We start from the raw sequence: 24,884 nt of genomic DNA, 5'->3' as shown, positions 1-24,884 counted from the left end.
AATAGATGGGGAAACAGTGGAAACAGTGTCAGACTTTATTATTTTTGGCTCCAAAATCACTGCAGATGGTGATTGCAGCCATGAAATTGAAAGATGCTTACTCCTTGAAGGAAAGTTATGACCAACCTAGATAGCATATTGAAAAGCAGAGACATTACCTTGCCAGCAAAGGTCTGTCTAGTCAAGGCTATGGTTCTTCCATTGGTCATGTATGGATGTAAAAGTTGGGCTGTGAAGAAAGCTGAGCACTGAAGAATTGATGCTTTTAAACTGTGGTGTTGGGGAAGACTTTTGAGAGTCCCTTGGACTGCAAGGAGATCCAACCGGTCCATCCTAAAAGAGATCAGTCCTGGGTGTTCATTGGAAGGACTGATGCTAAAGCTGAAACTCCAATACTTTGGCCACCTCATGCAAAGAGTTGACTCATTGGAAAAGACTCTGATGCTGGGAGGGATTGGGGGGCAGGAGGAGAAGGGGATGACAGAGGATAAGATGGCTGGATGGCATCACCGACTTGATGGACATGAGTTTGAGTAAACTCTAGGAGTTGGTGATGGACAGGGAGGCCAGGTGTACTGCGATCATGGGGTCGCAAAGAGCTGGACATGACTGAGCGACTGAACTGAACTGAACTGAACTGAGAATACTTCTCAGACTGGAGTTATTTGATTATTTTTCACGTTTGTCTGATGTTAAGAGTTTTGGTGAAATATACTTTAGTGATTAGGTGTCTTTCTTATTGCATCTTGTTCAGGTGCATGATATCAACAAGACATCACTAGTAGTTCACACTTTTAACCCTGTTCATGGGTTTCAGTTGTATTTGCCAGGTTTCTCTGACATAAAATTACACATCCATACCTTATTGTTCAGAAGTGAGTCGCTAAGTCTTACCAACACTCAAGGGTAGAAGGAATAAATTGCACATCATGAGGCAGGAATATCTCCATATATTGTTTGGAATCTCTGTAAGGAAAATTTAACTTCTCCCCTCCTCCCATTTATGCATTTATTTATTCAGTCATTTATTTAAATCAGTACAGATTTAGAGGAGTGACATCAGCATGATGGCAGAGTAGGAGAGTCCAACCTCTGTCCCTCCCACAAAGAATAACAATTAGGTATCTACTAACAAAAATTGCTCTGGGAGACCTCAGGAGTTCATTTAAGAAGCATTAGCAACACAATAGAGCCAAAAACTTGAGAATAACCACGAAAGAAAAAATGGTAGGAAGAACAGTTTCATTTTGCCTGCATCATTCCTTCTTCATGTATATGAAGAAAGTCAACTTCATGTTTATTAATGAACTAATTTCTGACAAAGAAATCAAGTCTGTACAATGGAGAAAGGATAGTCTCTTAAATAAATGATATTGGGAAAACTGGATTGTTTTTGTTGTTAGCTGCTAAGTCATGTCTGACTCTTTACAACCCCATGGACTAAAACCTACCAGGCTTCTCTGTCCATGGGATTTCCACATTCAAAATAATGAAATTGCCTGCCCCCCCCTTTTTTTACACCGTGCACAAAAACAACTCAAAATGGATTAAAAAATTAAAATAAGATCTGAAACCATGAAACTACTAGTAGAAAACATAGGGGAAAACCTCCTTGACCTTGGTCTTCGCAATGAGTTTTTTGGAATATACACCAAAAGCACAGGCAACTAAGCCAAAATAAATATGTAGGACTACAGCAGATCTACCTGGAGAAGGAAATGGCAACTCACTCCAGTACTCTTGCCTGGAAAATTCCATGGATGGGTGAGCCTGGGAGGCTACAGTCCATGGGGTTGCAAAGAGTCAGACACGACTGAGTGACTCCACTTTATTTCTCTCTATAGTTCCTTTTGGAGAAGGAAATGGTAACCCACTCCAGGGTTCTTGCCTGGAGAATCCCATGGACAGAGGGGCCTGGTGGGGCTGTGATCTATGGGGTTGCAGAGTCGGACACGACTAAGCAACTAACACACATACACACACAGCTAATAAACTGTTTCTGCAGAGCAAAGGAAAAACCAAAATGAATGGAAGTGTAAATTTGTATAATCACTATGAGAAAGAACATTGAGGCCCCTCAAAAAATGATAAATAGAGCCACCATATGATGCAGCAATTCCACTTCTGGGTGTGTATCCAAGAAAAAGTCACTATTTCAAAGAGATACCCGTACTATTATGTTCTTTGCAGCATTACTCGGAATGACTATGATATGGAAACAGCCTTTGTGTCTGGTGACAGATGAATGAATAAAGAAAATGTGAGATGTATGTATAAAAAGCAAAATTATTCAACTTTTACAAAGAAGGGAATTCTGCCATTTTGCCACAACACAGATAAACCCAGAAGATATTATCTAAGTGAAACTGTCTGCAGAAAGACCAATCTCACATGATCTCACTATTTGAAACAACAAAAAAGGTTGAACTCATAGTAACACAGGGTAGAAAGGTTACCAGGGATTGGTGGGTGGAGGAAAATGGGAAATATTGATCAAGGGTATAAACTTTCAGTTATAAGATGAATAAGTATAAGGCCTAATGTATATCATAGTGATGACCATTTACTTGAAATTTTCTAAGAGAGCAGATTTCAAGTGTTACCGCCAGTACATATAACACACACACACACACACACACACACACACACACACACACACACACACAGATGGTAACTATTGGAGGTGATGGATATTTTTATTAATTTTATTGTGGTAATTATTTCGCAATGATACTTATATCAAAACTTTCACATTGTATATCTTAAATGTATGCAATCTTTATTTGTTGAGAATAAATAAAAATAAGTTGCTGTGGATTCATAAATTCTTTTTTTTTTTAATTCCTGGGTTATAATCCAATATATCCAATACTTACAATATAATCCAATTAATTTTGTTACTTTTAATTGTTTTATTTTGGATTTCAGGAGCTTTTCCAGCACTAAAAGACTAAAAGATGCTCCAGGCTCATCTTATGTATTTTCCATCCTGGCCCTAGAATTAGTCTTTCCTCAAGGAGCCCTGGTTCCTATGTTGCCTTCCTTTTTTCCTTCTTCCTTTTTTAAAAAAAACATCTTAACCATTTTAAAGTTTGTTGGTTCAGTAGTGTTAAGTATTGTTATGGACTGAATATTTGTGTCGCCTCCCCGCCGCCCCCCCCCCACCCCCAAGTTCATATGCTGAAGGCTTAACCTCCAGTGTGGCTCTATTGGAGAAGGGCCTGTGAGGAAGTAATAATTAAGGTTAATGACTTCATAACAGTGGGGTCCTAATCTGAGCAGCTTAGCGTCCTTGTCAGAAGAGACAATACAGAGCTCCCTAGCTCTCTTTTGCATACCTGCACAGAGCGAAGGCCGTGTGAGACCATAGTGAGAAGGTAGCTGCTGCAACCCAAGGTGTATGGTCTCACCAGAACCCAGTTCTTCAGGCCTGTTAATTGTGGATTTCCAGTGTCCGTAACAGTGAGAAAATAAATTTCGATTATTTATGGCATTTTGCCATGACAGCCTAGGCAGACTAATACAAGTATATTCACATTGTTATGTAGCCAATCTCCAGAAGTTTTTCATGTTGCAAAACTGAAACTCTTTAGCCATTAAACAACACCCCATTTCTCTCCCTCCCCAGTTCCTGGCCATCACCAGTCTACTTTCTGTTTGTATGAATTTGAATGTTTGAGATACTTCATACAAGTGGAAAGAATCACAAAGTGTTTGGCTTTTTGCAATCAGTGTGTTTCCTTTCTGCCTGCAATGCAGGAGAGGCAGGAGATGTGGGTTCGATCTCTGCGTCAGGAAGATCCCCCTGAGGAGGAAATGGCAACCCACTTTTCTTGCCTGGAAAAATTCCATGGACAGAGGAGCCTGGCAGGCTATAGTCCCTGAGGTCGCAAAGAGTTGGACAATAGTGAAGCAGAAACTAAACTAAGGCCTTCAAGGTTTATCCATGTTATGGGATGTGACAGGATTTTCTTCATTTTAAAGACTGAATATTACTTCACTGTATGTGTTTGTTGGGACCCAGGGTAGACTACCCCCAAATGTGCCTCAGTGGCACATTGATTATTCTCAATTAAAGTTACTTAAGAAATGGCCTATTCAAGAGTGACTCTGTGGCCTTCCTCTCCGTCTCCCTGAAAGCAGGAAGTAAGCCTCTTCTGTGAAAGGAGTGCTTCCCACCTCTGGAGGTATTAACAGAAGTCCGCCCTTATCACCAAAGACAGAATTTGGGGCCAAGAAGCTTGTATAAACAAACCTTGTTACTTTTTAAATTTACTACCCAAGTGCCCAACTCTGTCTATATTCTTCACTTATTGGTCACTCAAAACCCAAGTTTCTTTGCCTTGTCAGCTCCTCACAAATTTATTGTTTCTTTGTCTGCAAAGTATAAAAGCTACCTGCTTTAGTCACCTCTTAGGTCCCATTTCTATGAATCCTCCATGTTCATGAATTAAAATGTGTTTCTCTTTCTCCTGTTAATCTGTCTTGTGTCAATTTTATTATTAGTCCAGCCACAAGTACTCGAGAGGGGTATGTGTGGGGGATTTCCTCCTCCCCAACATAGACCACATTTTGTTTATGTTGTCTTCCTTTTAAGGGCATCAACATTTGTTCTTGAAGGCAGCTCAAGTATTGGTAGATCTTTTTGTCAGGTTGTGCTTTGTTTCTTTGTTTGCACTGGTCAGCACTGCACCGCTGCTGGTGCATGACCACAGCAGTTCATCTCAGCAGGGACCACAGAGTCCTATCTGTGCAGCTGGCTCTCGGCCAGGGACTTAGAGGGTGAGCTCACATGATGGCTTTTGGACACCTTTCTCTGTGCCACTCTCTCATGTCAGTCACCCTGATCTGCAAATTCCAGGTATGTGAAAGACTGAAGGCAGGAGGAGAAGGGGACGACAGAGGATGAGATGGTTGGATGGCATCACCGACTCAATGGACATTGAGTTTGAGCAAACTCCAGAAGATGGTGAAGGGCCAGGAAGCCTGGTGTGCTGCAGTCCATGGAGTCGCAAAGAATTAGACACGACTGAGTGACTGAACAAAAACAAGCAGCTCAAAACTTGGATCTCTGCTTCCTCAGCTTCATGAGACTCCTGCTCTATTTTAGGATTCATTTTCCTGTTTTGGGCCGGAAAGCAGTCCTAGGCAGAGTACCAGTGACGATAGCACTTACCTTTGTGCGTTGTGTTCTCTCAAGGGTCACAGTGCTGCCTGATCCATCGTCCCTGAAAACAGCTGCCTCATGTATTTTGTTATTTGGGTGTTTTGGCTGAAGGCCAAGTCCAGTATCACTCTGTCACGGCTGGAAATAGAATTTTATTAGTTTTCAATTACTATGCTCTCCCTGTTTCTCTTTCTTCTCTTCTGTCTTTATACATTCTGACTTGGTGATCTTATCTATTCCTGGAATTTCAATTCCCTTTTATTTTCTTTAACTTTTTATTTCAGTTTCACCTATTTGAAATAAATTACTGATACCAGTCAATCCTAAAGGAAATCAACACTGAATATTTATTGAAGGACTGATGCTGAAGCTGAAGCTCCAATACTTTGGCCACCTGATGCAAAGAGACGACTCTTTGGAAAAAACCCTGATTTTGGGAAAGATTGAAGGCAGGAGGAGAAGAGGGTAACAGAGGATGAGATTGTTGAATGGCATCATTGACTCAGTGGACATGAGTTTAAGCAAACTCTGTGAAATAGTGAAGGACAGGGAAGGCTGGTGTGCTGCAGTCCATGAGGTCGCAAAGAGTTGAACACGACTGAGCGACTGAACAATAGCAACTGACACCTTACTATGTATTTACTTAATTTATTCCTTTTTGTGGTTGTCTCAGCATATAAAAATAAGAGAACAAGGAGAGAAAATGAAATGAAATTTCTTGCCTGTGAAGGGTAAAGACTAAATCATAATTGAGAGAATGTTTTGGGGAACACAGAGGTATAACACACTCACAGAACATATATCTGGGCAAGAGCTCATTTCTCCCATGATTCTAGCCACATGCAAACCAACCTATTTCTCTATTGTATACCACTACCCAAAGCTCCAAGGAACAATGAGATCAGTCCCATTTGGCATGCATCTGTTTTCCTTTTATTTATTTATTTTTTCATCTGTTTTCTTCAAAAGGGAACAAGCAACTATAAAATGTGAGATAAATTCATAGCTAGGAACCACTCTCATATTTTTATTCCAGTTTCCATAATTGAATTACCGAATTTAAGGGCAACGTTTCCTCGGTCAATAGAAAGGTGAGATGGGGAGTCAATTTAATTTGTACTTAATGAGCATCTAGAGAGTATGGTGAGGTTAAATAAATAAAACATCAAAAAACCAGAGTTTAGAATATTAATTTCTATAGGCAGCCCCAGAGTTTGAACCATTTCCTGAAAAATTACTTCTGCTTTTGTCATACTGGCCCATTTTTTTTTTTTTTAAATAAAACCTTCAAGTTTCCTGCTAGCAGTTTAGAGATTGGGCTGTTTCCTCACTTACACCTGTCTACTCACGCTTGTATAATTTTATTCTCTCAACTGAATGTGAAAGATATTAGACGAAGATGACTGACAATGTTACTTATTCCATAATAAAGTCTCCTGCTGCACCCCAAGCTCTGAAGGATGACCGATGGCAGCAAAAAGGTGAGTTAACCAATCAAGTGTGGAAAACTGTCCATAGTCACCATAGGCTAGGTGAATGAATAAGATGGAGAATACATTTGGAGTAGAGGGTCATTTGGAGAAACGCTTTTGGTTCATTTTGAAGTCCAGAGTTGGAATATGAAGATTTTGTATGTGGCTGAGGATCTGATCTTAGGTTTCAGGTAAATTGTTTTCTAACCCTTCACTTCTATCATCTTATCTATGAAACACAAGCTGGGGCAATTTTGTTTGCCTTTATTGCTCCTGAACTAAAGCAAGAAATTTGTTGGGAGAACTTTATCTCTTTGTGAATGTTTGGAGCAACTGTGGACCAGCTGTGCAAATTCTAGGCATCTCTGTTTTTCTGGCTATGAAATGAAGAGAAGGACACCAATAATTTTGCCACAGGGTAATATTAAGATTTTTTCAGCAAATAAATTATTTCATATAACTAGGTCCTCCCCACACCCTTGAGCCAGAATGGTGACAAGTGTAGGAAGAAGGTATTAAGAGCATTACAGATACTAGACCCTGTGACTCTGGGAATTTGAAGATGAAACAAACCATTCTTACATAGAACCCTGAGAAAACACTTTCTGAGAAGGCAGATAACTGTGTAAGTGCCAAAATTAATATTTGATTTTATATCTTGGGGAGCAAACTTCCATGAGATGCGTTTTTTAGTGTAGCTCTATAAGCTTTCTTTTTTGCCTCATAGTCTTATTATTACAAGTAAATTACCGCTATAATTTGCTAAATCATTCCACTATACTTAGACATTGGATTTATTTCTATTACTGTAAATTATAGAGCATTTAATATTTTATTTGTACTTATTTTTCCTTCTTTGGGGTTATATCTGTGCTAATTTCTAAGGAATAGAAATGTTAAATCAAAAAGAATGTGCATTTTAGAGTTTATGTATATGATCACACAATTCATGATAAGTTGAAACTTGACTATAATTTTAATTTCCAGGCAAGTGGTTTTTTATTTGTATCCAGTGGACACTGCACATTCTTATTTATTGCCAGTATGTTTATTTCTACACCAGCTTTCTGGGGTGTTCTGCTTGGGAATGGGAAAATAGGTTAAGAGCATTAAAACAATATTAAAAATCTCTTTAGAAAAGTATTGGTGGTGGTTTAGTTGCTAAGTCGTGTCCGACTCTTGCGACCCCACAGATTGTAGGATTCTCCAGGCAAGAATACTGGAGTGGGTTGCCATTTCCTTCTCCAGGAGAAATTAAAACAGCATTACATGCTCATTATAGGAATTAGAGAAACTATGAGAGCAGATGTAATAAAATAAAATCACTAATCATTTTACAACATGGTGATCATCACTATTTTGACATATTTTTGCTTTTTTATACTGATGTTACTACAAGTACTTTACTAAGAGTCTTTTAATATAAAGTACATTAAAATATTAAATTTCAGTTAATTTTTAAAAACTGAATTGTGGTTGCACATGTACAATTTATGCAATTATGTTTTGATACTTTTTTACACTTAGTGTAATATCTAAAATCAACATTTATTTCATTAAATATTCTTTTATAGTGCAAATGTATTTTTTATGTCACTAAAAAATCAAATGCTTTTGGATTTAACAGTCCAAATAGTTAAAATACAGAACCCTCTCATTTTAAGTTATCTTCACTATGAATTTCTTTAAGAAGTTCAAAATACATCATAGATACCTACATCTACAGTATCATTTACCTAAAATTTAAATTTGAAAGTGAGGCCCAAATAAGCACAATTATTTTCTCCATTTCCAAATTAAAGGTTATCAAATAAAGGAGTCAAAACTAGAATTTAAATGCCTTACTTTATAAATTTTTGCCTTTCACACTATCAGTCCTACACTATCAGACTATGGGATCACTACCATTTTAAAATAAAAAATTGGTGTGAAAAATCTGTTATTTTCCAAATGAAAATAATGCCATTCTTGGTATACATTGTATACAACATAGTTAATATGAAGTAATGTCCCATCCTTAAACAAATTATCAACCTAAACTGATCACTCTTCCAATTATGACAGGTTCCAAGGCACTTGTGAGGTGTCATTTTATTTTCATTTAAGTTTTATTTATCTCAATTTTGAATAAATAATACATTATATGGTTCAAAATTTAAAAAGTACAGAAGAAAAGAAAAAGTCTTTCTCCCATCTCTGTCCCCATTGACCTGTTTCCCCTCCCCAAGGCAAGCAACCTTATCAGAGGCATGTGTCTATTTTCAGAAATGCCAATTAACATACAGTGTTTCACAGACTGTTTTGTTAACTGTTTCCCTTTATATTCCTTGAAAAATCACTCCATATATATAAAAAAAAGCTTGTCTTTGTTTTTTGTTAGAAATTGCATATTGACTTTATGGCTACATTAAAATGTATTTGAGTTATCTTGTATTGATAGAAAGTTAGGTTGAATTTAGTCTTTTTCTCCTACAAATATTGTTGCTATGAGTGGCCTTAAAAATATGACATTTTATACATGTGTGAATGTCTGCAGGAAAAATTTCTTGAAGAGAAATTGCTGAGTCAAAAGCAAAATTAATGCCTTTGTGATTTTGGGACACAGCCAAACTGCTATCCAAAGAAGTTGTTCCAATTTATATTCTCACCACTGAAGCATGAGACTGTGCAAGCCACAGTTTCAAAACAAAAAGTATCTTTCACTGGATAAGTAAAATATGTTCCTTGATAAAGTTGACGGTGGCCACCCTCAACTTCAGAGCATGGACCTTGACAGATCTAGGAAAGGAAACTTTAAGGCCTGGATTGCAATTCCAACCAGGCCAAATTGCTTCCAGATCCCAGCTATCCTTCCCTGACCTTTTCTCTTTAGACTTTTATTCTGACTCAGGATATTTTTTTGGATTCTATTCTTGCAGCTTCTTCCTCGAGATGCCCTCGCGCTTACCATGTGGCGATAGCTTTGGGGCTTCTGTCCACCATTCTAGCAAGTATGCTGCTATTGCAGTGGATTCTGTACCGGGGTAAGTGCTAACTTAAACCAAAATTTGTGTATAAAAGCAATATAACCTTACAGAAACCTTGAAAAATAATCCCAGCAAAATAAACCAACATACACAAGAGTATCTCCCAGGCATAGTCTTCTAGTTTTTGAGTACATGACTTTGTGTTAAGTATTTATTCTTTTAACAGGATTTCAGTTAAGTCCTCTAAAATCCCCCTTGCCTTACTTTTTTTTTTTTTTCAATAAGGCTGGATATAGTTCTGCTCACAATATGGTTATAATTTTGTGTATTGCTTTTTGGTTTGATATTGTGTCATAAACATTTTCCTACCTACTACCATATTTAGCATGAAAATAAAATTATAATTTTAATATTGTGTTTAACTTTTCATATGAGATATACTGTAATTTAATTAAGCATATTCTAATTTTTCCCATTTAATGAGCTTTCCCATTTTCTAAAATGAACTTTGCTAGATTTAGTTCTAGGTCCTTATATATGATGATCCAGAGAGCCTTTGGTTTCTGTTTCACAATCCAGAGTTCTAACTTAGGTTTTTGTTATTTGAGCATGATTGTTAGTGACAGGCTATTGCTGTTGTTTTGTTGCTAAGTTGTGTCTGACTCTTTCTGAGACCCCGTGGGCTGTAGTCTGCCAGGTTCCTCTGTCCACGGGATTTCCCAGGCAAGAATACTAGAGTGGATAACCACTCCCTTCTCCAGGGGATCTTCCAAATCCAGGGATTGAACCCAGGTCTCCTGCATTTCAGGTGGATCTTTACTGAGCCACTAGGGAAGCCCCAAGTGACAGGTTAGACAGACTTTATTAATTGGGATACTAAGGGTTCAGTCTTAGGACCTCTACGTCACATACAAGTTCAACTTTTGACAGAAGGAGACTCCTAGGCAAGTCAGGAATTTTTCCTTCAGGCTGGATACCATCACAGTTGTATGGAAAAAGCACAAATTATAAGGTGTCAACTTCATAGCTTGATCTCCAGAACCCTATGCTGTTCCCATGCCAGGCCTTCCTACAGAAAGGTTGTCTAAAGGTTGACTACTTCCTCCACTTTTTAACTTCAAATCTGGAATAGATATATAATCTGCTCTGCAATTATGTATCCACACGTATGCTCACTGGATATAATGGTTCACACATGCCTATTGTGAGATTGTGTTTATGGAGACATACAAATATGTCTTGTGGAATAGAAAATCAATAGAATTTTGGAATTTTCATTGAAATGACCTCAAAAGTGTATTCAGTTCCCTTACATTTTCACAGATCTATAGCACAACCATTTTAAAGGAATGAGAGTGTCTGTATATGAAAGAGCTCAGCGAGGAGAATGGCATGACTTTTTGCTTTAGCAGCTGATATCCTTCTCTGTCAGAAAATCTTTTTTTTTTTTAATGTCTAGAATGAATTCTTTTTGATGAAGTATGTCTTTTATCCAATTTCCAGTGAATTTTTAGTGCATTTGTGATTAAAAAAAAAAAAACAAACCCCAAACAGCCTTTCATTCTAGATAAGTTTGTTCTTTCTAGGTTCTGTCCTTTTCTTTTGCACTATTATGGAGTGTCAGACTGAGGTTGCATATTCTGAAAGATTCTACCTGAGTTAAGCAACGTGCATTATGCAGTTACACAATGTATGCTCTGAGCCTATATGAATAGCACAGAGATACATTCACGCAGATACACTGTTATGTTACCTGTTGTGTACATGGCACACGTGCATGCTGATGTCTAGCACCAGCAAGGGACTCTCCTCCCAGTCCTCAGCCAGCTTGTATCCATTTCCTTCCCTGCCCCTTCACATCCTTGCTCAACAGAATGTTCAGTAGTAGTAATAGAGTTGGACATTGTGAGGTATTTAATTTGAGACCGTGCATTGTGGTACATTTCTCTAAACCTTAATCTGAAAGGTAGAGGGCAGGAAAGAGAGTTTATCCCCAATTTCATTGCCATAAACATGTGGCCCAAACCTCTTCTTTTCCAGGCTCCAAGTTGCCCACTTATGCCGGCTGTCCTCACTGCCCAGACCTCTGGATGGGGCATGGTGACCACTGTTATTACTTTTCAGTGGAAAAAAAGAGCTGGAATTCTAGCCTGGAATTCTGCTTAGCCAAAGATGCGCATCTCCTTATGTTTAAAGACAGCAAGGAAATGGTAAGTGCAAACATTTAGTAAATGTAGAAGATTTTGTTGGAGAATGCTGTTCAAATATATCAAGTATCCTCTTCTGAGGAGCAAAAGGAATGTTCTTTCCTTTTCCTCCCCCACCAACCCTCATTTATATGCCTAGACGCTCCAATTGGTATGTATGCATGTGTGTGTGCGTGTGTTGGAAGTGGCAAGATGGTGAGTATTACAGAGAAGAATTAGACCATAAATACAGGGCTTCCGTTGTGGTTCAGCCAGTGAAGAATCCGCCTGCAATGCTGGAGACCTGGGTTCGATCCCTGGATTGGGAAGATTCTCTGGATAAGGGAAAGGCTACCCAATCCAATATTCTAGCATGGAGAATTCCAAGGACTGTATAGTCCATGGGGTCTCAAAGAGTTAGACACGACTGAGCAACTTTCACTTTCACTTCACTTTCGCAGATCTCATAAAAGGAATCATTAGATCCAGACACATATGAGTGTAACAGTAAAGAGGCACTTTACTCCCTTTACAAGTTTCACGAGCTCTCTCTCACCAGTAAGAGCTGGTGGAACTTGGGATGGAGGGAAAGAGAGGTAGCTTGGGGACTTAATGCCTTCTTCATAATATTTTGCCTTCATTCATTTGAATTCAGAAAGGTCTAGAAGAGGAATCAGTTGGGATTGTGTTGAGGGCATGAGGAAGAAGCAGTTTCAGAAACTTGAGAAAGAAGGAAGGAAAGTATGTGAGTGTGACTTTACACTCCTCGCAGAGTTGAACTGCTGGGCTCCTCTTCCTACTGGCCTCTCAGATCCTTCCTGTCCACCTAACTGTCAGGAAATGAGTTCTTTATGAATCCTGGAGCATCTCAAAGTAACACAAGGAGTTGACATCCTGAGGTTACCTGGTATGAAAATCAATCAAATTCTAACTAGTCAACTTGAATAACATATGCAAAGAGAATAAGGAATCCTCCTTAGGATTTTGTGCTAATTTCATGCTGAGTTTTGTGTTTTGATATTGTTTTACAACTTCCTTTTGGGGTAGATTCACAGAGAAGAGTTTATTAAGAATTCAACAATATTAAACATCCCTTGGGGGAAATTCTGACAGGCAATGAATTACTCTGAAGCAGTTGGAGAAAACATATGGTCTATAAAGTCTGTAACTTCCTATTTTAAGAGAAGACTAAAGCATCTGGTTTCCTGTTGTCTGTCAAAAGAATACTCATTCCTTTGAAATTCTGCATACACTCTAACTTCAAATCAGTCCACTTCTGTGATTTACTTTTCCTTTATCCTTCCATAAACTAGGTGACAGAATGCACTGGGGTGTATTCTTTAGACTTACTGAATTGTGGTTTTATGGCACCTGGTAATAATAACCTTGCTTTCTGGATCTTTTTGCAGCAACTCCTATTCTCATTCTGATACAACTGCATCTGAGTTCTTAGGCTAAGTGAAATCAATAGCAGAAGTGAGCAGACAGCTTGAAATACTGTTGAGCAAACACTGATAAACAGAGTAGTGAATCATAATACAAGACAGTGCCTTGGAGAATTGCAGAGAGGCAGCTACCATAATTGCAGTGTGATAATGACAGCTTCAGCCCAGGATAGCTGGGAGGTGGGCGTGGTTCTGTTTCTCTGAGGTCCCCTGGAAGAATGGATGAGTGTTAAAGGATTTCATCTTTCCATTCTTTCTCTACTTACTGTAAATCCCGATCTACCGTTGAGTAAGCTGAACAGAGTTAGACTGGCTGCATTTCCAAAACTGGTTTATTTCCTTTTAAGGATCCTTGATTCGGACCAGTCCTGGAAAGGATATTCTATGCTCTCAGTAGAATATTCCTGAGAGATTGCATAGCAACTACAGATAAGTCTTATATCTGATTTTCCTGTGGAATTTTGCTTGGTTCTCTGGCCTAATTCTTTTTCTTGCCCTCAGCTTTTGTAAGATCTTGTAAAATCAACTTGACTTATATCTAGTCTGTTGACTTTGTTGTACCAGTGTCATTATTCTTTTATTCTCATGGCAATATTTATATACTAATTTAAGATAAATGCTTGCTTTTCCTAGGATTGCACATGATAAGTTACTTCAGTTGTGTTCTACTCTTTGTAGAGTAGGGACTGTAGCCCGCCAGGCTCCATTACCCATGGAATTCTTTGGGCAAGAATACTGCAGTGGGTTGCTATGGCCCTCCTCCAAGGGATCTTCCCAACCCAGGGATCGAACTTGCATCTCTTGGGTCTCTTGGATTGGCAGGCAGATTCTTTACCGCTAGCGCTACTTAGGTCTGAACAGCTACCAAAACAGCATAAAAATCTATGAAAACCAAAGTTATCTCACATTCCAGTGGTGGAGAATACTGCTAGGGAATTAGTTTGCTCTATGCTAGAGGCTCCAAGGCTATCAGAAGTGTCCCTCTTACACTGGTAAATAGTTATCTTTCAGTAAGATATATAACTACAGTCCCTCTATTAGATCCGTTATAGATACCCAAGCTTATAATGAAAATAATAAAAATAGAAACTACTGTGTGTTGAGCACTTGCTATGTGATAGGAATTCACTTCTATTTTATTATTCTTAATATTCACAGCATATTCTATGAAGTAGACTTCAACCACTCTATTTCATTGAGCGAATAAAATTCAGAAGAGTTAGTGAGCAAGTCCAAGGCTACAAATCTGACAGAGCCAAACTTTCTTTACAGAGCCAGATTTTAAAGTCCATACCAACCTACCTTTTAAAGTCTTACAGAAATATTGTGTTTGACAGCTTTCAGAATCCATCTTGTGCACGCTGAAAAATGAAATCACTTTTCCAGTTATTTGTCTTCTGGTTCCTTTTCTTTGCTGTACATGTTTAGAATATTATTTGAATTTGAATGTAGGATGTATATTTTATGGCCCTTGGGATTTAAATATTTTTAAATAGTGAGGTGTTCACTTATTTTTTTTTTTTACTATCCTTAAAAATTTATTTAAAATGAAAATTATATGCTGATGTGTTCACTTATTATCTCTTTTTTGTGTCTTGGACTTCAAGATTTATTTTATTTTTGAGAAAAAAAATTGAAGTTGGATTGTTCTATTATTTCCTCAGTGTTCTGTTTATCTTATGGCAACTACTCTTTTTTGCTCTTCCTGTTCTTTGAATTTATCTTTCAGTTCAGTCAGTTCAGTTGCTCAGTCATGTCTGACTCTTTGCGACCCCATGAATCACAGCACGCCAGGCCTCTCTGTCCATCACCAACTCCCGAGTTCTTTCAGACTCACATCCATCGAGTCAGTGATGCCATCCAGCCATCTCATCCTGTCGTCCCCTTCTCCTCCTGCCCCCAATCCCTCCCAGCATCAGAGTCTTTTCCAATGAGTCAACTCTTCGCATGAGGTGTCCAAAGTACTGGAGTTTCAGCTTTAGCATCATTCCCTCCTAAGAAATCTCAGGGCTGATCTCCTTTAGAATGGATTGGTTATATCTCCTTGCAGTCCAAGGGACTCTCAAGAGTCTTCTCCAACACCACAGTTCAAAAGCATCAATTCTTTGGCACTCAGCTTTCTTCACAGTTCAACTCTCACATCCATACATGACCACTGGAAAAACCATAGCCTTGACTAGACAGACCTTTGTTGGCAAAGTAATGTCTCTGCTTTTCAGTATGGTATCTAGGTTGGTCATAACTTTTCTTCCAAGGATAAGCATCGTTTAATTTCACGGCTGCAATCATCATCTGAAGAACTGATCTTTAGATATGTTCAAATTCTTGATTTTTGTTGTTGTTTTTTCTCCATATAGATAAGTTTATTTTGATTGTTAACTTTTGTTTCTTATAGTTGTTGGTGTGTTATTTTAAAATATATATTGACTAAAGAGTTTTCCCTGTGGAAATACTTTGGTTTCTTTCAACCTATCCTGATGCTCCTCGCTGCATAACGTCTTTCTTCCTCATTATCATAATTTGAGATTATATCTTCAGACTTTATTGCTTTAACAATCTCTCGTTCAACTTGAACTATCATCCCTATTAGAATTTGTGACTTTGGGATTGTTCCTATCTTCTCCCTGAAATTTCAATATTGTCTTTTCTTGTATTTAGGGAAGTGAAAGTGAAAGTGAAGTCACTCAGTCGTGTCCGACTCTGCGACCCCATGGACTGTAGCCTACCAGGCTTGTCTGTCCATGGGATTTTCCAGGCAAGAGTACCGGAGTGGGTTGCCATTTCCTTCTCCAGGGGATATTCCCGACCCAGGGACTGAACCCAGGTCTCCCACATTGCAGGCAGACTCTTTACCCTTTGAGTCACCAGAGAAGCCATCTAATTATATCGAATTTCCTTCTGTGACTACAAACACTATGATAACATGGTCACTTTCCCCCATAATGTAAAGTAGATTCAGGTAATGAAAAGAGCTTAATTTCTTTCAGACAGACATGAGTTTGTTTTTACTAAATTGCTTACTAGCTATGTGAGCTTCAGAAAGTTTCTTAACCTCTTTGACTCTCAATTTCCTCATGTACCAAGTGCAGAAATTTTTTTTTCCAGAATCGTTACAAGTATTAATTGAGAACAATCTATGTGACATTTTTTTTTTTTTAACGTAGGAGGAATCACTTCATTTTAGTTTTCCTTCTTTCCACTTTAATTCTCCTTGACACTTGAAATAAAGCCCAGATTTGAAATAACTTTTGTTTTTCTTTTCTGTCTCCCAGAGTGTGAAATTTCAGTAAAATATGTATCACAAAGTAAATTATGATTTGTTGAATTGAGTTTTTCCCTTCTGACGAAATCTGAAATGATGTGTTAGAAGATAGAACTAAATGGCTGGAAGCAGATGGTAGATGATAGGAGAATTGTTTTATTTGAGGTCTTTGTAGTCTGGTAATGTGTGTGTGTTTGCCACCCTTTTCTTCATAACCAGATAAAGCAACCATTATGAACTTCGCCCCAAAGCATACCTTTGGTAGGTAGGTTAGGATACTTCTCACTCCTTTTTTTTTTTTTTAACTTAAAAAGTGTGGTAAAGCATCAATAACATTCAACTTACTATTTTGACAATTTTCAAGTATATAATTAAGTGGAATTAAGTATATTCAGATCGTTTTACAACTGTGACCACTGTTCATTTCCAGAACCTTTTATATCACCCCAAACAGAAACTCCACACCCATTTAACAGTAACTCCCCATAACCCCACCCCTCAGACCCTGGTGATTACTAGTCTAATCTTTATCTCTGAATTTTCCTCTTATGTCCTTTTGTATCTGACTTATTTCATTTCATTGGCTTCTTTTGTTTGGCATATTTCCAAGGTACATCTATGCTGTAGCAGTTATCAGAATTTCATTCCTTTTAAAGGCTGAATACTCTGAATACTATTCCGTTACATGGATAGGACCACATTTTGTTTATCCATTCACCTGTTGATGGACAGTGTTTTACTATTTTTTTTCTTTCATAATTGAAACTGTACTGATGGTTTTGAGGATCAGTATTTTGCTGTGTTGTTCAGTCGATAAGTCGTGTCTGACTCTTTGTGAACCCATGGACTGTAGCCTGCCAACCTTCCCTGTCCTTTACTATCTCCCAGAGCTTGCTCAAACTTATGTCCATTGAGTCACTGATGCCATCCAACCATCTCATCCTCTGTCATCCCCTTCTCCTGCCTTCAGTCTTTCCCAGCATCAGGGTCTTTTCCAGTGAGTCAGCTCTTTGCATCAGGTGGCCAAAGCATTGTAGCTTTAGCTTCAGCACCAGTCCTTCCAATGAATATTCAGGGTTGATTTTCTTTAGGATTTACCGGTATACAGAAGTTTAAATTTGTGTATAATTCTTAACATTTGTACCAAAAATCTAAGAAAAACCCCATGTAATTGTGATTCTTTTCTGAACAATTATCCAAGTTACTCTCCAGTTTAAAATGTGAAGGCAGACTTGTCTTAATAGTATGTTAAGTATGAATGCCTTCAAGTGTTCATACACTGTTATATCATATGTCCCACAGATTCACAATTTGAAAATTCATTAGTAGTGTATATGACATTAATCTTTCACAGCAGATGAAGAAAGTTACTAGGAAAACGGGACTACCTGAACAAAGATGTTACAGAGTACACAAAATTCTGACAGGGAGAGTGGAGATCAAGGCATGGTTTTTCTTTAAGAAACAATTTCACCAAAACCAACATGGGAATAAAAGTAATTCAAAGTGTCCAAGACATGTTAAACACACAACTGACTCCAAATTGCTATTTAGTGTGCTTTGTATTGGAGGATGTAAAATCTACCCCCTCTATGCAATGTTAAGCTGACACCCAAGACAATCAAAGCCTCTGTATTCAATATCCCTCTATTTTCTGGTTGTACCAAAAACAACAACAACAACAAACAAACAAACAAACCAGTAAACGATTTCACCTCTTAAAGAAAAGCAGTTAGCACTTAAAAAATGGAATAACGTTGAATTTCCTCCTTCTTAAAAATGTTTCCAGAGCTACTCACAATTTTGCATTTACAAAATAGTTGATAAACATATTGCCCTGTATTGTACAAGAAAGGAGACAGGGACCACTAAGACAGGGCGGTGATCTGAATCAGATTTGGCTTCTTTTGTCTCCTGCTTCATCAGTGGCTGGGTTCTCCTCTCTCTTAGTTTCTGTTTTCTGCAGGTAAATCTTGTCTCTTGGTTAGCCTGTTTCCCTCGTTCTCCTTTTCCCCCTTTTGTTTGTGGAGTTTTTTTTTTTTTTTTTTTTTTTGATTTGAAATTTTATCCTTTCCTGCCACCATTTTTTGGCTTCCACTCTGATTTCCTCTTTTTTGCAGGAGCAGGTTAGCCGAGAACCTCATCTCTTGGGTTCCTCCTTTGTTGCTCCCTGGGTGGAGCCGACGTCCCTCCTGGGCGTTGCAGGGAGCAAGAACGTGCCCGGTGTCTGTGGGCAGGTGCTCCCTGGAGACTTAGGGAAGCGGGAATGTGGGTCCTCCTGCCACCCCAGTTGGTGGGACCCCAACATTTCACTCTTTTAAAGAGAGTGCTCTGTTTCCCGAGCAAAGCTCACTAACTTTTAGTATTGTGCACATACACAAAATTATAGGGGAAATTCTTGTCAATATTAAATTCTAATAATTTTGTACCCTGTCAAGTTTCCCTTCAATCTCTTAAGGTATCTGCATGTTTTTATATGCTAGTAGTCAACGCTTTGGAGAACGCAATGGCACCCCACTCCAGTACTCTTGCCTGGAAAATCCTATGGGCGGAGGAGCCTGGTAGGCTGCAGTCCATGGGGTCTCTAAGAGTTGGACACGACTGAGCGACTTCACTTTCACTTTCCACTTTCATGCATTGGAGAAGGAAATGGCAACCCACTCCAGTGTTCTTGCCTGGAGATTCCCAGGGATGGGGGAGCCTGGTGGGCTGCCGTCTATGGGGTTGCACAGAGTCGGACAGGACTGAAGCGACTTAGCAGCAGCAGCAGCAGCAGTCAGTGCTTTCATTCTATAGGATATATTTGAAAAGTCTGGAAACAGAGGATAAAGTTATTTTTAAATAGTATATTTGTTAAACTTTCATGTAATATGCTCAATGTGTGTTTATTCAGCCTTCCAGACACATTTTCAAGTGAAGTAACTCTAAATTGAAAACAATAGATTTAAATAATTTTACAGGTGCACCATATTGTACTTTTCTTTTTTTTCAAATTAAGAACTACATGTATTGTTTTACATACTTCACCTGAAAAAGTGTCTGGAGATTGAAAAAAAACGTAAATTATATTATTTGAAAATATAACATACCTGTTATTTAAAATTACATATTTACCCTATGTAAATATCTAGGCTTTTTGGATACCATATGTTTATGTTTTGCTTTTCTAACGTAGCATAATTTCATTCCTTTTTCCACACGTTAAATGATTACAGATACTTATCTTTAAAAAGTCTATATTATTATATTTTTGCTTAACTGTTTTCCTATTTCTAGAAAAAAATCTGATTTCCAATTTTTAAGTAGCTACAAACATATTTTTATGAATTATTTCCTTGAGGTTAGTTATTTACTATATAGTCCCCGAAATTGTTAGCCAGTCAAAGATATGTCCAGTTTAGTAGCTTTGGTATTTTAGTAGTTTATCTCCATACGGGTTGAAATATCTTAGCTATATCCTGTAAACCATGTTCATTTTGGCAGCGTAAGGAGTATGTTCTATACCTTAGCAGTATTTTGATTATAATTTAAAAATATTGCCTGCAAAAGCATATGTGTGCGTGTGTAAGACATAAATATTGACCTTAAAAATAAAATGAAAAGGAAAGAAAAAAATGTATCTGGTTTCATTTGTGTTCTGTCTTCATCTTGCTTTTAGGTTTTGTACTTTTTCCTCTCTAAGGTATAACCAAACATTACTAGTTCTAAAGTGACATAGCACCTCATTGCTCTAGTTCACACCTTCTCCGCAAGATAAGCCTTCTGAGGTCACACCCTTGCAATAAACACTCTTGTTTATGCTTTTATGCTGCTTCTACAGTAACGCATACACATCATTCATGAGTCCGTAGAACCCAGAGATAATCGCACTCTGGTTCCAAAAGCTCCTTTCAAGTGGGATGTTGATTTTCAAGTGAGAGTGATCCAGTAAACATTTGCCCTGTCCAGCCTCATCAGTGAGAAGTAGTAAGCTGGCAGAATCATGTGACTTTGAATTGTATGGATCTTGAGAGTAGTGATCAAGTGTAGGATTGTAGTTTGAGTATTATCGAATCCCAGCTCTTCAGACTCTAATTGAGGTCTGTGTTTATATCTATTTATTTATTTAATGAATGAAGTCTATTCATTTCTGTGTTTAATTCGAGGAAGAAAGAGACGGACAGTTTTTCTTATAATCCCATTGGAAGAATGAGGATAAACTCATTTTTTCCCTAATTTAAATAATCATTTTAAGCAAATTGTTTAAATTATGCACAAAAGGTTTCCAGCTAATCTGGAAATTAGGATGTCATTTCATTTATCCTACCCTTCCTTTACACTTCAGACTCTGTCCCCCCACCAGCATACACAATGAAGTACTTGCTGGGAATATAGGGCCATATCCAAGGTGGTAGTTTACTTGTTGCTAAATATATTTATTACACTAGCACCAAATCCTATACAAAATTAATCTTCTGGGATTTAACCTATATTTTAATCCATTTTATTTCTAGAGACAATTCCATTAGGATATAAACTCCTTCATTTTCCGGTCAGACTCAACAGAGCAAAGAATCTTATTTGTATTCTAGTGGGTAGCTTGGGACATGTAAAGAGTATAACCAACTTAACCTTACCATCAGCTTTTTCCTTAAGAACTGTGTTTATTTTTTCTTGCCATATGCAAGATTGATGAGGACTTGGAGAATGGGAGTTTAGTGGGGGAAAAAATAACAATGCAAATACATTGTTGCAAGTTTAATAATAACATATATGTTAAATGATGATGTGAAATATGAGTGTGTTCACAGCAGTATTTAGCTTTTCTTCTTTCAAAGTTATCTGAATATATATTTATCTGGTATTTATCTGAATACCTATTTGGTGCTCCATCTAATCAAGGAAGAAGTTGCGTTGGAAGGTAGAGATGTAATAGCTATCTTATCTGTCATGATCTCAGAATGTAATTATAGGCATGAAGTTCAATTCTAGGAAGTATTGCACTCTGCAACCAACACATCTCTAGAATGAAGGTTTGAAAGAGAGAGTAGTTATTTGCAGTAGGTGGTTGTTTCAGTCTGCTAGGACTGCTATAAACCATAGATAGGGTGGGGGAGCTTAGGCCGCAGACATTTCTTTCTCAGAGTTCTGGAGGCCAAGTCCATGATCAAGATGCTGGTAGACTTGGTTTCTGGTGAGAAACTTCTTCCTGGCTTGTAGACAGCTGCATTCTCATGTGGTGGTGAGAGACTGCATGCTAAGTCGCATCAGTCATGTCTGACTTTTTGTTATCCTATGGACTGTAGCCTGCCAGGCTCCTCTGTCCATGAAATTCTCTAGACAAGAATACTGGAGTGGGTTGCCATGCCCTCCTCCAGTGGATCTTCCTGATCCAGGGATCAAACCCACATATCTTATGTCTTATGTCATTGGCAGGTGGATTCTTTACCACTAAGCCGCCTGGGAAGCCTTCTCCTCTTCTTTAAGAGCATTAATCCCATTTTTTTGGGGGGGGGTGCTTCCCTGGTGGCTCAGAGGTTAAAGCGTTGGGCTGCAAGGCGGGAGACTCGGGTTCAATCCCTGGGTTGGGAATATCCCCTGGAGATGGAAATGGCAACCCACTCCAGTATTCTTGCCTGGAGAATCCCATGGATGGAGGAGCCTGGTAGGTTACAGTCCATGGGGTCGCAAAGAGCCGGACACTACTGAGAGACTTCACTTTCACTTTCAATCCCATTTTTAGTATGGGTCCCACCCTGAAGACCGCATCTAAACCTAATTACTGCCCAAAGGCTACTTCCAAATGCCATCACTTTGTGATATCAGAGCTTCAACATAGCAATCTGGGGAGGGAGGGGACACACACATTCAGTTCATAAATAACAGTGATGAGAGAGGGTGTAAGGAATAACAGTGTTACCATGACCCTACATCTCGTTTTAAACTTTCTGCATTTTTTCCTACCTTTTTTCATCTTCTGCAACCTCTCATTTAGATCTGGCTCCAAAATCTCCTCAGTCAGGAATTTTACTGGATTGGTCTGAGAAACAGTTCTGGCTGGAGGTGGGAAGATGGATCAGCCTTAAATGTCTCAAGGTAAGGGGCTTCAAAAGAGTGCAGAGAGAGAGAGAGAGGGAGAAGAGAAAAGAAAAGGGGAAAAGAAATTATATGTCTGGGGAAATAGATCAAGGATAATGGATGGAGAGGAGAGGAAAGGAAAAGGAAACTAGGAAGGAAATCAATAGTTGATAAGGGCAAGAAAAAAAGAGAGGACATTTTCAAGAGGACAATGAGTAATTTTTATTCTCCAGTTTTGGGAGCTGAGAGAAGTGAGGTCTGAATGGGAGAAAGAATTTGCTCTTTTTTTTTTTTTTTCTCATGCTTGAGAACTCCTTTACTGCACGTCATCTTAAGTGATTGATTTTTTTGGTTCCTTACAGAATTGCTTCAAACAGCTTGGTACAGAAGTGTGGTACCATCAGCAAAGATGGTCTCCAAGCCTCTAGCTGTGAAGTTCCTTTTCCGTGGGTCTGTAAGAAGGCCAGACGTGGATAAATGTTTATTCTGTCCTGTGGCTCCCTAAAAAGAGGGAGATGACCTCTCGTGAGTACACCTTTAGTGAGTGCTGCCCTTCTAGCACATAAATTAGATGTGAAATTAATGCCGCCTCCCTGGGATTGATGGCTTCTTGCTGGACTCTCTTTGCGAGAACTTAGATGTTATCTTAACACTTTAAAGAGTGTAGGTAAATTTGTGAAATAGATAAGGTTTTTAGTATCCCTCTCTCTAGTGACTAAGGTTGTTGGCTTAGTCATCCCCATCATCTCTGTCAGAAATGTACCTTTAAAATGTTATATTCTGAGCTGAGCTGATGAAATCTGTGCAAATATGTGCTATTGCCAGTGTACTACAGGGTTTTTCTGTGTGCTAGTGGGTTGACATGCTACTCCTCCCCAATAATATGTTTTTATCCTAACAGTGCCTCTTTGCAGGTAAAACTTGAAATAAGTTGTGGAAGGTGAATGAGAGAGAGCAGGGTGGTGCTTTGTGTCTCAGCTCTTCAGACTTCCATAAATAACTGGCCTTGACTGAATTTAGTTTTTTCAAAAATGCATAGTTGTGGCTGAATAAACCAGTGTGTGACTATATTTTCCTTGTTATGACTGTGATTTGCATATTAATTTCACAATGTGAAATGTGGGCAGTCTGGTAAGGCATTATTTTAGAGGAAAATTTACAGAAGCAGTTTATGTGGATTGATCTCCCAATTATTTTTGGCACAAATGACTAAAAAATAAGAAAAACATTATTTATCCTTAGTAGGGTTGGGCATGGATGAGAAACAAGGTGTCGTTTAGAGATAGAGGAGGGATTAGTACGACATAATGACAAATAAAATTAAAGGGAAAGAACGCACAGCATTGTCAATAGAATCTTAGAAATAAAACAACTGCTTATTGTAGGTCAGTAAAGCAAAGAGAAAGAAAAGATACAGGAGGGAATGATGAGGAGATTGTAATTCTGTACTGTTGATGATATGGATTGTGATGTTTATTTAAATTTCCCTTGTGTATTATTGTTAGGACAAAGACTGTATCAAATCCAACCTTGTATCCCAAACACCTAAAATAGTGCTTGCTTGTATCAGTGAATATTCAATGCTTGAATAAAAAAAAATGGAACTTAAAATTTCTTATTCTAGTTGTTTTTATTAGCTCATGAGTTGATTAGAGGAATTGAGCAAGAAACATGGTATATCTGAATCCTCGCTTAATCCTACACATTTGAGCAGAGGACTAGTTTAATCTAGAAATGGTGAACGCTACATACATATATTAATATATTTGGGAATAGCACCCTTTATTCGGCACTGAACACATACTGTATAGAGACCTAGTCATCAGGAAAAAATTAGAAACTATTTAAATATCTATCAATATTAAAATGATTAAATAAATAACCACCTTACTTCCTTTATTTTTTCTTTTATAGGATGAGCTTTTAAAAATGAGAATGTTTTTATCTTTTACCTGTACAACTTGAAAACAATAGTAATTAAGACAAAACGAAACCAGTCCTCACCCTCTGACACCACTGTAGAGCTCTAATGTTGGTGAGGTGGCTTGGCCTTGACAGTGCATTCAAGGGTTCGCTGGCTAGGGCTTTTCTGAGCTCATCCCAGGTGAAAGACTAGTTTGGTTCTATTGCTCTGGAAAAGGAGAGTTAGCAATAGTTGTGTAGTCCCACTTGAGCTTTGAGTGACCTGCTTAATGCACCTTCTTCTCTTTTTTCCCTCTTTTAGATCAACTTTCAAAAGTTGCATTTTCTGAGGCTTTCTTTCCAATGCAGGGAATGTGGGTTCGATCCCTGGTTGAGGAACTAAGATCCCACGTGCCCCATAGCTAGA

General features: G+C 38.2%; 1 protein-coding gene across 1 annotated transcript; it reads left to right on the top strand.

The window, feature by feature from the left end:
* The first annotated feature begins 6,468 nt into the window (after nt 1-6,468).
* On the top strand, nt 6,469-24,166 carry KLRG1 (killer cell lectin like receptor G1). The gene is made up of 5 exons (XM_027967914.3): nt 6,469-6,648; nt 9,558-9,662; nt 11,646-11,815; nt 22,473-22,573; nt 22,918-24,166. The coding sequence occupies exons 1-5, from the start codon at nt 6,567-6,569 to the stop codon at nt 23,030-23,032; spliced, it is 573 nt and encodes a 190-aa protein (XP_027823715.2). The 5' UTR covers nt 6,469-6,566; the 3' UTR covers nt 23,033-24,166.
* The last annotated feature ends 718 nt before the right edge of the window (nt 24,167-24,884 follow it).

This window comes from Ovis aries, chromosome 3, assembly GCF_016772045.2.
Source record: "Ovis aries strain OAR_USU_Benz2616 breed Rambouillet chromosome 3, ARS-UI_Ramb_v3.0, whole genome shotgun sequence".
Lineage (NCBI taxonomy): Eukaryota > Metazoa > Chordata > Mammalia > Artiodactyla > Bovidae > Ovis > Ovis aries.
Note: the sequence above shows the minus strand (reverse complement) of the source record. Positions and strands in the feature narration are given on the sequence as shown.